The sequence below is a fragment of the Nymphalis io genome, chromosome 13 (assembly GCF_905147045.1).
Source record: "Nymphalis io chromosome 13, ilAglIoxx1.1, whole genome shotgun sequence".
Taxonomy (NCBI): Eukaryota; Metazoa; Arthropoda; class Insecta; order Lepidoptera; family Nymphalidae; genus Nymphalis; species Nymphalis io.
The window spans coordinates 10402340-10414855 of NC_065900.1; the positions used below are offsets into that span (position 1 = coordinate 10402340).

Here is a 12516-nt window from a genome sequence, read left to right on the forward strand (position 1 = left end):
GAAAGACGAAAAAAGATATGTTTTTCTTTTACAATAAGTAACTAACAGTCATTTAAATCTAGCTTTTATTTCCTTCATTTGTTAATTTTAATAACGTTGTTTCGTAATAAATTGCAGTCTGGTTTTTTTATAACTTTTTATACTTATTTATTTTTTATACTTATTTATATTATGTCAACAACCTCAAATCCTGATATTATTTACTAAATGTACGTTTTTGATAATAAGGTGATGATATAGAAATAAATCGTTTTAAATAACAAATACGGCAAGAGAACAATCTATTTGCTTATAAAGTTTTATAGAAGCATTCATCTAATAAAATCTTTTGATTTTATTTTTAGTTTAGTTTGTAAACGAATCTAGTAAGTCGATTTCGACATACTTCTTATTATAGTATCGATTTGAAACAACGGATTACAACACAATAATTTGGTACAATCGATATTTCATGATAGAGGTGGATAAGGTGGATTGCGGTTAGTCGCTGTGGAACTCTTATACTCGTAAACCCATTGTGTTTGGTATTTTTTGTGTTAGTAAATTAGCGACTAATTTATATTATTATTTGATGACGTAGCACATGCATTGTAGATGCGACCTCGAAATACGCGTGATTAAATGGCACACGAAATCTCAATGTCACAAACACATTGATAGAGTTTTGATATTAACTTATGCTTGTTGTGTTACTGTAATGTACGTAACGTGAAAGCTACTCCACGGTCGTTAGTGCTTGATTTTCTACAGATGTTCATTATTACATGATGTTTTTATGGATTAATTGCTACATGTTACACTTAAATGTCCAATCCCCTCTGGCTAGGTACCAGTTTTTCTAACTCCTGCTATTGGATCGATATTAAGGCTGAGTGAGCCAATGAAATTGTAAGGAATGCTTTTTTTAATTCTAACAATGCAAATGGTTAAAGGAGGATACATTTGGCATTAGGTAAACCCTAATGGCAAATGATCATCATGGCTCATCTCTAAGATAAAAATAATTACCGTCTTTAGACAGATATCATTATTCATTTGCCTACAAATCTAACAAAAAACATACAGCAATAAAAAAAGCCAGAAATATATAAAAACGAAATCATTAGTCATCGCACAAATAAATATATTATAAATTCCAAGATGTGAAAATATAACGATGTTTAGATATGCCGGCTTTCTACGTCAGTATAAATTCACGTTAAATTGCACCTTTCCAAACATTTTCAAATACACTTTCTATATACGCATGTGTAAGATGTGAATCTGCGTAGACATAAATAATAAATCTGTACATAGTTACATAAAAGCCAATTTACTTACTTCATTATTACTGTTGCAAATATTAGTTTATAATTAGGCCAGTTTCATATGACACATGAGACATAATCCACCGTAAATTTTATATGATGAAAAAAGTATTTTGCAACAATAAGAAATACAAACATATGTAACTTTTCATTTACAGTTTACAGGCGAATTACATTAGGTTCTTATCTGTGGATAATTAAAAGAGAACTTCATACTTTCCTTAGAGAAAAAATAGAAAATACTATAAAAAACATCTGACGCATCACAAAACCACTGGATTATTTTAATGAAGTTTGAGGTTGGTTATGAGAGCTTAAAAAACCTAAACACCGGGGTGTCACTCTTATGCGGTAATAGGATAACAGACGTACGTTTTGTCTTAAAAAATGAGAATGACCATTCATTCTCACCAGACATTCACATAATCCGATTCGACCGAAAAGAGTCCAGGCACAGGACTAATGAGAATTTTGCCTACCCATATATAGGATATTTACATTTTTAACATAAAGTCGTGTGTGTCGAGTGTCAATTTTAAATACAGAAATTGCTGCAACATTTTGACCCACACACTAACAAAAAACTTGTTAAATATCGTAGGTAATTCGACGCGCATCTATGCCATTCGTTAGAATAGGAAGGTACTTATTATTGATTTCTCTAAGTATTCATATTAATTTATAAACAAATATGAAAAACAACACGACAAACAACAAAGTTGGGTAATACAAAAAACCGGAACAAATTGCTTTGTTTCATTATAACAAAAGTTTTTTGTATAACGTGATGAATGAAGATTGACAGTAATATATTAACGTTCATTGCTCGTTATTTTTTATACGTTGCGGCTTGCGTTACAGGCTTGTCTATAGGTCACAAGGTTTACAGTGTGAACGTGTTATTGAAATTAGAACTACACTTCCGCTGTAGTTCAATTAGTTTTTTTTTCTCGGATATAGCGACGGAAGCAGGAATTGGTATTTCTCATTTAAATACTATTACATACATAATTTGTTATATTAAGGTTTTGTTGTTATTACAGATGGCTTTTATTTTCGAGTTGATGTTTTGATTACTTTTAAATTATACCGTCGTTTATTTAACTCTGTAAATAGGTGCAATATAATAATAATAATAAATAATAAAATAACTTTATTCACCAAAAAGAAACAAAGACAAAATTGAGGTATAAAACCATAAAATAAAGAGTTAACAATATCATATTTGATAATTTGGTGAAAAGGTCGTAGTTTTAGCTAGGCTGCTTTTCAGTCTACTCCTTGTACATATGCTACCAACACAAATAGTCTAAAAATGATGCACGCATGTAAGCATTACTAAAATAGAGAGAGGGGTTTTTTTTTTGTTTAAATTCTAGAAAAAGCCTAAGATAATAGAATTATATACAAGTATTACAATATAAACGTTTTATAAAGACCCTTATTCAGACAGATAGCTCAAAATCCGCAATGGAACAGCCTAGTGGGAAAATTTTCAAACGATCTCCTGAAAAGGAGATTCATTACAAGATCAGTTTTACAGGCTGTTACTTTTTTGTATAATGTTTGATCTATTTTTTTACTATATAAAAATAACATAATATAAGTACTTGTTGACACATGACTGACATATTCTGATGACATAGTGATTCAGTAGTCGTCATTTGTCTCATTTAATGTTCTGCGCCTGATAATGTTATGTAATTTATAAATACAAGAATGAATCACATTTTTCTATTATTTAATATAGATATATATCTATATAATTAATTTTGGGTTATCAATTATATATAACCGTACTCTTCCATGTATACTTTAAGACTAGGGAGAACTCGAGGCTAGTCCCCAGGGCGGGCAGCAAAATTCGGAAATATTATATCTTCTGTTTCGTGGTCGCCACTCAAGAACCTTTCTGCGCTAACGGCCATCAGTTCTGCGAGCGATGTACCCCACTGCCACTTCAATTTAGCAATTCTTCGGGCTATGTCGGTTAATTTGGCTCGGCTACGGATTTCATAATTTCGGATTCGATCTCTCAGAGAAGCTCCAAGCATAGGCCTCTCCATTGCTCTTTGACCTTGAGCCTCATAGGCTCATAGTGAGTGACCATGTCACACTGGTCGAAGACCTTCGACTTGAAACACTGCGGTATTTGGGATGAGAAGATGTCGTGTAGCACCCCGAGCGTTGTCCAACCGAATTGAATTCGACAATTGGCCTCTTACATATATTTATGTGTTATGTGGACTCAGGGCTAAAGTGACAAAGCTTTGGACGCGAAAACGAAGATTTTTTCATTTTTTATACAAAAAATGTTACCTGTATGTGTATGTATTTATTTAAATAAAAATTGTAATTAATTTGCCTTTTAAATTAATAAAAATTGCTACTGATATTCATACTTTATAATAGTAATCGTACATATATAATTTGAGAGTCAAAACCTCAAGACGGTTTGAACCTATATACGCCTCTGAGTAAATCTGACAAACGTACGTGTCGTACGCAAGTGTCGCAGAAATGATTACCAAGGCTACGCCCATGCCCTTGGTTTGATCTCTGCCATTAAGTACGACTGCATCAGTTAGTGACAGATCGATCGCCGATCACCGCAGATATTGACTGACCGTACTATTACATTTTCCCGTGACTGTCTGGAAAAACAACAGGTAATTAATTACCATTACATTATATATCTAATATACTACTATACATTTATATACAAACCAAATGAAATGAATATTTTATTTATAATAACATCACTATAGCGATCGCACTAAACGGAAATCCTTCGGGTATTATAATATGTAAATTCTTAGCCTATTTTTATTATTAAGCTATTTTATATTGCAATACATCATATGAAGTGCAAAATAAAATAGAATATATTAAAAAAATATTAATAAAATAATTAATTTATGACAATCGCATCAGTTTTATGTGAGTTAAGTATCATTATTTTCTGGTATTGGAAATTGTTATAATATTACTCCTTGCGTCTCATATTGGTAAACAGGTTCAGGTTGTAATAAATATAATAATATCGTTAAATCAATTCCTGGTTACTTAATTATTATGAAATGAATGATTAGTTTTAATTAATACTCTTAATAATTTCAATTATGATATCGCCGATTGATTTTTATTATAACAATGACATAAATTTTTCTTATAGGCAAGCGTGCTACATCTTAGACCGTGTCGATGCTTAACATCAGGCAAGTCAACGGTCAAACGCTGGCCTATTAATTGAAAAAAAAAAATTATTTAATTTTGTCTTTTTTTTTAAATTACTGATAATTTTTTGTTACTTTTAATTTCAATTTGATTAGATTCTGGTCTGGAAGTGCTATGTACACTTGTAATTGACATGCACATTAGATGTACTATTATTGTTTTATAAATTCATTTTTTCAATGCTTTTTATGTATGTTGTAAGTGTGCTTTTACAAATAAATATTAAAAAGTTAGTCTAAGAATTGTAGTAAGTACATATTCTCGAATTGTCCCTCTCGTAAAATTACATGTATGTCAATAAATAAATACTGAGAATAGACAATATTCTCGTCCTTGGCCTTTGATCGATTTGTACGCTGCCTGCGATACTTCGAATAAAGCAATTGTGATTGACAAGTACTTAGGTAGCTTTTTCTATCAGTTACTGAGATGTAGATTGGATGAGTTCTAGACGAAATTCGTATATTTGGTTATTAACGGAGTTCAGCCTCTTTGGTATCCAATTCACTCATCACAATACTCTCTCTAGTCATTTCCTCTCTGTCATAGTCTTATGATATGCAATATATTAATACTATCAATTTCATTGAGCTGCACTGCCATTCGGTAAGCACTCAGTTCATAACCTACCCGTGAAACTTTGATAACCGACTCATGTTGATACATTTATTTTGATGTGTGTGCTTTTGGAATGTAATGGTCAATATCGCATATTATTTTCTGACATTTCATAGCCGTTTTCTGCGGTGAGTTTCAAGTTTGTTCTTATAGAATAGCGCTACTGGTAGTGATTTTTTTTTTACTGTAAAACATTGATTGTCACGGATTCGAGGCTCAGGCTCAGCAATACCTAGATTGGCATTATTAAAGCAACTATGCAGTGATAAAAGATTTATATTATCGCTATAGGCAACATGTTAGGCGATTTATTACATCAGTGTTACTGTAACCGTTATACCTATTTTTTTATTAACAACCTACAATGAAAATGACGATTTTAATCAAGCGCCAAGAAGATGCTTTTTTTTAAATGTCCCAATGCTTTGCGCCTCTCCTCTTGAGGAGAATAAATTTTTTTTTAAATACCAGTTTCCTCCCGTGGCCTCGCCCGCATCTTAAGGGGGGTCGGGGGTATAGTTGCTAGGTATTCTATCTCCTTTTCTGAACACCTGACAACTAAATGCTAACTGACGACACATTCGCATTTATAATACAAGTTAGGATGTATAAAGCATAATATATATAAAAAATATATACTTGTGTTTGTTTTTATTTTATCAGTAACTTTATTGTGTAGACTTTATGAAACGTAAACGAATACATATGGTGTTTTAAGGATACTTTATTTCGTTAATGCTTTTCCTTTCTGACGACAAAAGGATGTTATGCTCAATGCGTGACGTCAGATAATCCGCGTTTACCTTATAGTATTGCGTTTAACATTTGTAAAAAAGTACCTACATTAACTGCTTTTGTCCGTAAATAATTAATAATAAATAAAGATAAAATAAAGTTATTAAAAGTTGGTGATAACAAAACTATTAGAACGAATTCTTGCATATTTACTTGCAGTATATTTCAGATTATTGATTACTTATATACCTACTTATGTACATATTTAACCAAATAGGTATATGTCTAAAAGTTTAACGTCAAATAGTAAAACCGCTTAAATTCAAATCAAAACTGTAGTTATAGTTTGAAATTAATGGTGGTAGAGCTTTGTGCAAGCTCGTCTGGGTAGGTACCACCCACTCATCAGATGTTCTACCGTAAAACAGCAGTACTTGGTATTGTTGTGTTCCGGTTTGAAGGGTGAGTGAGCCAGTGTAATTACAGGCACAAGGAACATAACTAGTTCCCAAAGTTGGTGGCGCATTCGTGATGTAAGCGATGGTAAACATTTCTTACAATGCCATTGTCTATGGGCGTTGGTGACCACTTACCATTAAGTGGCCCATATGCTCGTCCGCCTTCCTATTCTATAAAAAAAAAAAAGAAATGGAGCCGGAGTTCAAAACTTACTTTGACGAAGCAAAAATTAGACGCATATAAAGTTAGTAAAGGAAATTACCGTCGTGATATAACAGGTCGCGGGTTCATTTTAATGTACCTATAGCACAAATATCATATAAGCTGTAAACACTGTTAGGGTGCAGTCAGATTCGAAAGTAAAAATATTTTAAAATTATTTTCTCCGCTTTTGTATAAAAATATATAACTTTTTTTAAATAATAAAGAATAATGAAACTTTTACTAGAATTAAATGTTTTACAAAGTGTTAATTGTATGACAGGTCATACGAAGCGACTTCAGGATATCGCTTCGCTCAGTAATTACTGTGACCTCAGTCTGGCATTAAATAATTTGTTTTGATTCGGTGATTGATAAGTGCAAGTAGCGTGATTGTATTTAACATGATCATCTTCTCAGCGACCTTCAGTCGTCATTAAGAGAGCGCCAGCTCTGTATGAGACTCTATTAGGCTATAAAAATATATTTTAATTATTGAAAATTAAAATATTATATCGTAAAAAGTTATTTATCTTCTGTGATATATTGGATCTCTTTATTTTCAAAAATGGAATTCTTCTCACGCAAAGTCAAGTCCAACGAGCAAATTGACGCACGTCAGTTGAATGGCGCGCGCGACTTACTCAAACATAAGCAGTAAGTATATTTTACATAAATATCTTAAATACTTAACAGTTTATAAATTTTATTTATGTCTAAAAAAAATAAAATTTCGCGAGCTTAGACGAATTGTTATTCTCGTTGTATTCATTATATGTTTGACTTGACATGATACTACTTTCCAGCATAAAGTTTTTATGAATAAATGTTTTTTGAACGATAAAATGTTACAAGTACTTATTTAGTTGCTGATTAATACATTATGTAATATATGTATTGCTCTTTTTAGTATTCTTTCACTTTCTCAAGACAGTTCTATATCAAAGGAAAACTTGGTAAATTATATTTTTCATATTTAATGAATAGATGTTTATATACCTAATATGAATATTTCTGTGCCTGTATCCTTAGTTTGCAGCTTATTTTACAAGTTTAAAATTAATTTAATATAAATGTTTTTTAAAAAGTAATTTTAATTATCGGTAGTTTATCGCTATTCAACTTTCATGATATGTTTTATAAAGTTAAATTTACAGGCAGTAATGGACTGCTCTTGTAAAGTGAACGCTGAATGTCTCTTGTCGCTACTAACGCCTAGGTAGGCTACTAGACTCGAATTTTCTCTTTAATTTTAAATAGTTTTAGAAAGTTTATTTTTGTAACTATGAATGATATAGTATAACAGTTTATTGATATGAGGAAGTAGATAAATATTTAGTTAAATGTAAATAGTTATCTTGAATTTTAAAGATATGGTATCATAAAGATTATATTTTTGAATAATAATTCACGTCTTTTATTACAAATGACTAAGTGGGTTTACGACAATTCTTAATTTTTTTAAGTTTAAAACAAATTAGTTATTTCGCTATCATCAACTTTTAATAGACCCATAATGTATCATACATCAGCATGTTTTATCAAGGTAGTTTTTTGGACAAAAATACCGGCTAGTATGACTTTATGAAACTCTTTGAATTTTCAATAAATCGATATTTATAATCATCTAAATTGCCAATTGCCTTAATTTTCTGTTTCGGTTATCTATCTCTATCTATAAGTAGACTGCATGCCGGTCTCGCGCTGTCGAGTCGTCCCATGACCTAGGAGAAAAATACCTAATTTTAATGTTGTTTTTTGTTATATAAAAGTTTTAAACAAGCTAAAAACAATTTTAAATTAGAGCTTAATTATTTAATGTCGAAATATTAAGATTCGTTGACTAGCGCACATTAATTTGCTTCCTTTCTCTCACGTTTCAAAGGCATTATATTAAATGAGTTCCGGATAAATGCTGGGACAAAATTGTACACGCGATTATAATTGACCGAAGCCTACCTACTAGAATCTTTGCAAAATTTCATACTAAACAAAGTTTATTTTTTCAATTAATTAAAAAGTATTTTATTTAATGCATATGTATTCTATACCATTTTTTTTCTGATTGCTAAGTTATGTGTGGGCTCTTTCGTTTAACTGAATAATACTGTTTAACATTTTTCTACCCCCTTTCGATATATGAGTGAACCAAATGAGGGACATTTTAGATGGAATGGTTGGCGGCGCATTGCGCTGTAAACGTCGATAAATATAGGGAACATCAGGATATTTTAAAAATATCTACTAAAAGATATTGCAGTATCCTTGTCCTCACCTAGATTTGTTTTCACTTCCCTATTCCAATCGTAGTAGGAATAAAGGTAAACAAACCGTAGATTTACAAATTGCATGCAATTTTCTAATTGTTCTATTTTATTACGCACTATAAACTGTTTTTGATTAATTTACCTTTATTTATAGTACACACTATTCCACTCAACTAGTTATAACCACATTAATTTAACTTTCGAAGTTCCGATTACAACTTCGCGTATATTGAAAACGCCAAATTTATGCGAATCCCATAGTGAATATCATATATTATTCAAGATCTCGACCAATGATATCGCGTTAATTGATATCGATGTTAAACTTGTTTATTTGGGTTTATTCATCTTGTGGTTGGAACAGGCTTTATTTATTAGTCTACTATGAAAAGTAAGAATCTGCTTGGCAGGAATTCGTAGCCATCAGCGTTAAATGAAAAAAGGCAAAGGTCATCTTCAATTCAGCCTTTTCATTTGTAGCAAATATCTTATCTGCATTAACAATTAGATGATATTAAATTTATATTATAAAAATGATGAATGGTAGATATTATTTTATCGATTACAACAATCCATTTTTATATCATCAAAAAAACAGCGCCATTATTATTAGTTGTACAAATTATTACAATCGTTATAACAACATATTACATAAATAAATATAATTACTGATTTCAAAATTACGTGTGTTGTGTATTTTTTACTTTTACTTTTTGCGTTATAATATCATAATAAAAAAATATGATCAAATTAAGCTTTTGCCTTTAGGTTGCATTGAATTAAATTCAGAATTTAATTACCTTTTATAAAAATGATTGGTAAATTTATTGAAATATGTGTACATGATAGTAAATATTAAGGCTATTGACCTTTCACTGTCGTTTTTCACGTAGGTGTAACCGCAGGTTAATAACCCGGTAACTTTAATAATTTGGAAATAATTACATCATTTTGTAATTACTATTCATAAATAAAGTAAAAAGTATTTATTCAAAAGACATGATATAAAACAACTGTTATATTTATATTTAATTTAGTACTATTCTACTGGATTCATAATTCTTGAAACCGAGACTATGAAAATGTTAATTAAAGCAAAAAGATAACCTTAAGTTTTTGAAATTAATTAAAAAATTGTAAATTGTCTACTACAAATACAGTTTAATCAGTTGTAGATAAAAGGTTAAGGACCTAACGCCATCTGTTATCTAGCGGCGGTAACCGCAAATGTGGTTCGTATCTATGCTATCGCTGAAAATTTTCCTATTTTCCCAGGAGCGAAACCGCGATGAGTCCAGCGCCCCCCGCGCCTCGAGACAAAAACAACACACAGTTCGCCTGTAGCAAGCAGTCGCTCGCTGTCAGTGGAAGAACGTGTACGTACGAAATGGAACGCGATCGTATTGGTGTCTGGGGCTCCGGCGACGGCCAGTCCAACAGCCGGCTCTCGGGCCTCGACCGCCTAAAGCACCCCGGACTCAACAAGGTGAGAATATCGCGGACTGCTTATTATTCGGCTAGGTCATGGTTCACAATCGGAAGTATATATATATATAATTGTATCAGTTGGTCATTGGCCCACTCACTTTTATTTTACAGTAACGTCATTATAGTAATATGCCATTGTCGTTACGTAAACAATCATGAAATGGTTTGTTTTGGAATTTGCGGTTTAAAGTTCACGTGGATCGGAATGTCAACAAACTTTAAAAACTGCATTGTCTTTGTTGTATCAAATTTGGATTTCCTTTTGATAATAATGTAAACAATAGGTATGTGCAACATTATTTTCTGTAATAATATTGATAGTTATAGTCTTCAAGGGGCTTAACGGTTTCCATAGCTACCATATTTAATGTCATATAAAGTAATGTAAGGCCACCATGGTATCGAATCAATAACTCTCGTCGTTAATGGTATTCATATTCGAACCCTTTACGAATACTCATTGAAGTGAATGCGGCTTGCCGGTTACTATGCTAGTCTATAGAATGGGCCCCAATTTAAATACACTCATCAGGACTTAGGGCTTAAGAGTCCATTCGAAATGTACGTATCTGTAAGGGTATTTCAATTTCAACTATATTAAAAAGTTCCACTTTATAAACAATAGGAAATAATAATAATGAAATAATACTAGTAGTTTCTTACTTATTTATTATTTAAAAAAAGTTTTGATTATTGGTTGAAATTAATTTTATAAAAAACATAATCAAGCATGTATTCTGACATACGTCAGAACCATAATAATATATCTCATAGGTAATAGTAGGTACATACATTTACATTTGACTTTATTATTATTATTTATTAAAAACAATACGAATTTGTTTTGTTTAAATATAAGTATACATATTCACAATGTCTTTACGTTATTAAACGATTAAATTATATTGTAATTGCATTTAAACAATGTAACTATGAAAGAGAATGATTTAATGACATAAGTAAATTTTGGGATGCCTGTAATACTTTACAGCTCTCGGCATTATGCCTATTGAAAAAAGGTATAGATTTTAATCAGTGTGTAAGTTAAAGGAATGTAGGTATATTTAATTTGCCCCGTTTTGCTGGTAATTGTACAAGTACCGAACAAATGTCCTGTCGTCTGCATTGGCTCGTTATCTAATCGAGATGACATCGTCTGTCGTTATTTACAATAGAAACAGACAAATAATATATTGGATAAATCACTGCTTCCACTTATTTTATTAAATTTTCAACATCTAAATGTAATATATAAAATAAAGTAATTTTATTCAGTAGATTTTAATTGGACGTTTCATTTTAAAAGTTTTTTTCAAGTTATTGCAAGAAAGTGTATAATTATACGCACACAAAAAAGCAGTGTATAATTTTTTATCTTGTGTGTAACTCGACAAATAGAAAGCCTCTAATTTGAACATTTGAAATAATTAGTTAAATTATATAAATCTTGGTTATGTAAGAATATAAATAAATAACAAATAACAAAAAGGTAGATTTTACTACTGGCAAACACAAGCACCAACTCTAACGTTTCATGTGCTTAATTTTAGTTAATAGTAATTTAATTCGTTTAGGCACACAACGTAGCATACAACACCTTCTCTTTAAGGAGAGAGGAGGCATTTGTCCAACTGTGGGAGATTTACTAGATGTTGCTTTACTTTTTACTTTGTAGTTGATGTACATGGTACAATAGTTTGTACCTCAGTGAAAAATAACACACCAATTAAAAATATTAAAAAAACACGACTGCCACACTGCCGCTATATTGGTTTTTTTTAAAAAAAATTGTAGCCAGACTCCCGGGATAATTCTAAGGATACCATGACATCCAAATCTGTTCAAACATTTAAAAGTTTTGGTCGAATAAAGAAATTTACATACATACATGAACCCTGAAAACATTATACTTATTTTTAAGCACTCTTTTTAAAAACAATCAACGTCTTCAATATTGTCAAAGGCATTTTCTTTACTTCTTTGTATTCTTTTTAGGCGCTCATCCTTCGAATTCTAAGAATAAAATAAACGCTCGATGTAGATAACAAAGAAAATCCTTAATAAAACGAAACCCTTTGGAAGGGACTTAAATGTTTACGGGGTGCACAATTAAACGTATAACAATTATTCAAATGAAATTGTCGAGCTACAGACTATGTAGGCTATAGGAAAGGTTTAAGAATAAAAAAAAATAGTGTTCTATA

The 12516-nt window shown here is 31.0% G+C and overlaps 1 protein-coding gene across 3 annotated transcripts in view; it reads left to right on the forward strand.

Moving 5' to 3' along the window:
- LOC126772678 (NADP-dependent malic enzyme-like) overlaps window positions 1-12516 on the forward strand; it is a 34330-nt gene that overhangs the window by 1437 nt on the left and 20377 nt on the right. Inside the window, exons 1-2 of one of the 3 annotated variants that reach the window (XM_050493130.1) lie at window positions 3867-3976; window positions 10100-10310. In XM_050493130.1, coding sequence (XP_050349087.1) covers window positions 10113-10310 — 198 coding nt within the window. In that variant the 5' untranslated portion in view covers window positions 3867-3976; window positions 10100-10112. Of the gene's footprint in view, window positions 1-3866; window positions 3977-6975; window positions 7215-10099; window positions 10311-12516 lie in introns of those variants that run through there. The other 2 variants (XM_050493128.1, XM_050493129.1) reach the window with 2 other exon arrangements.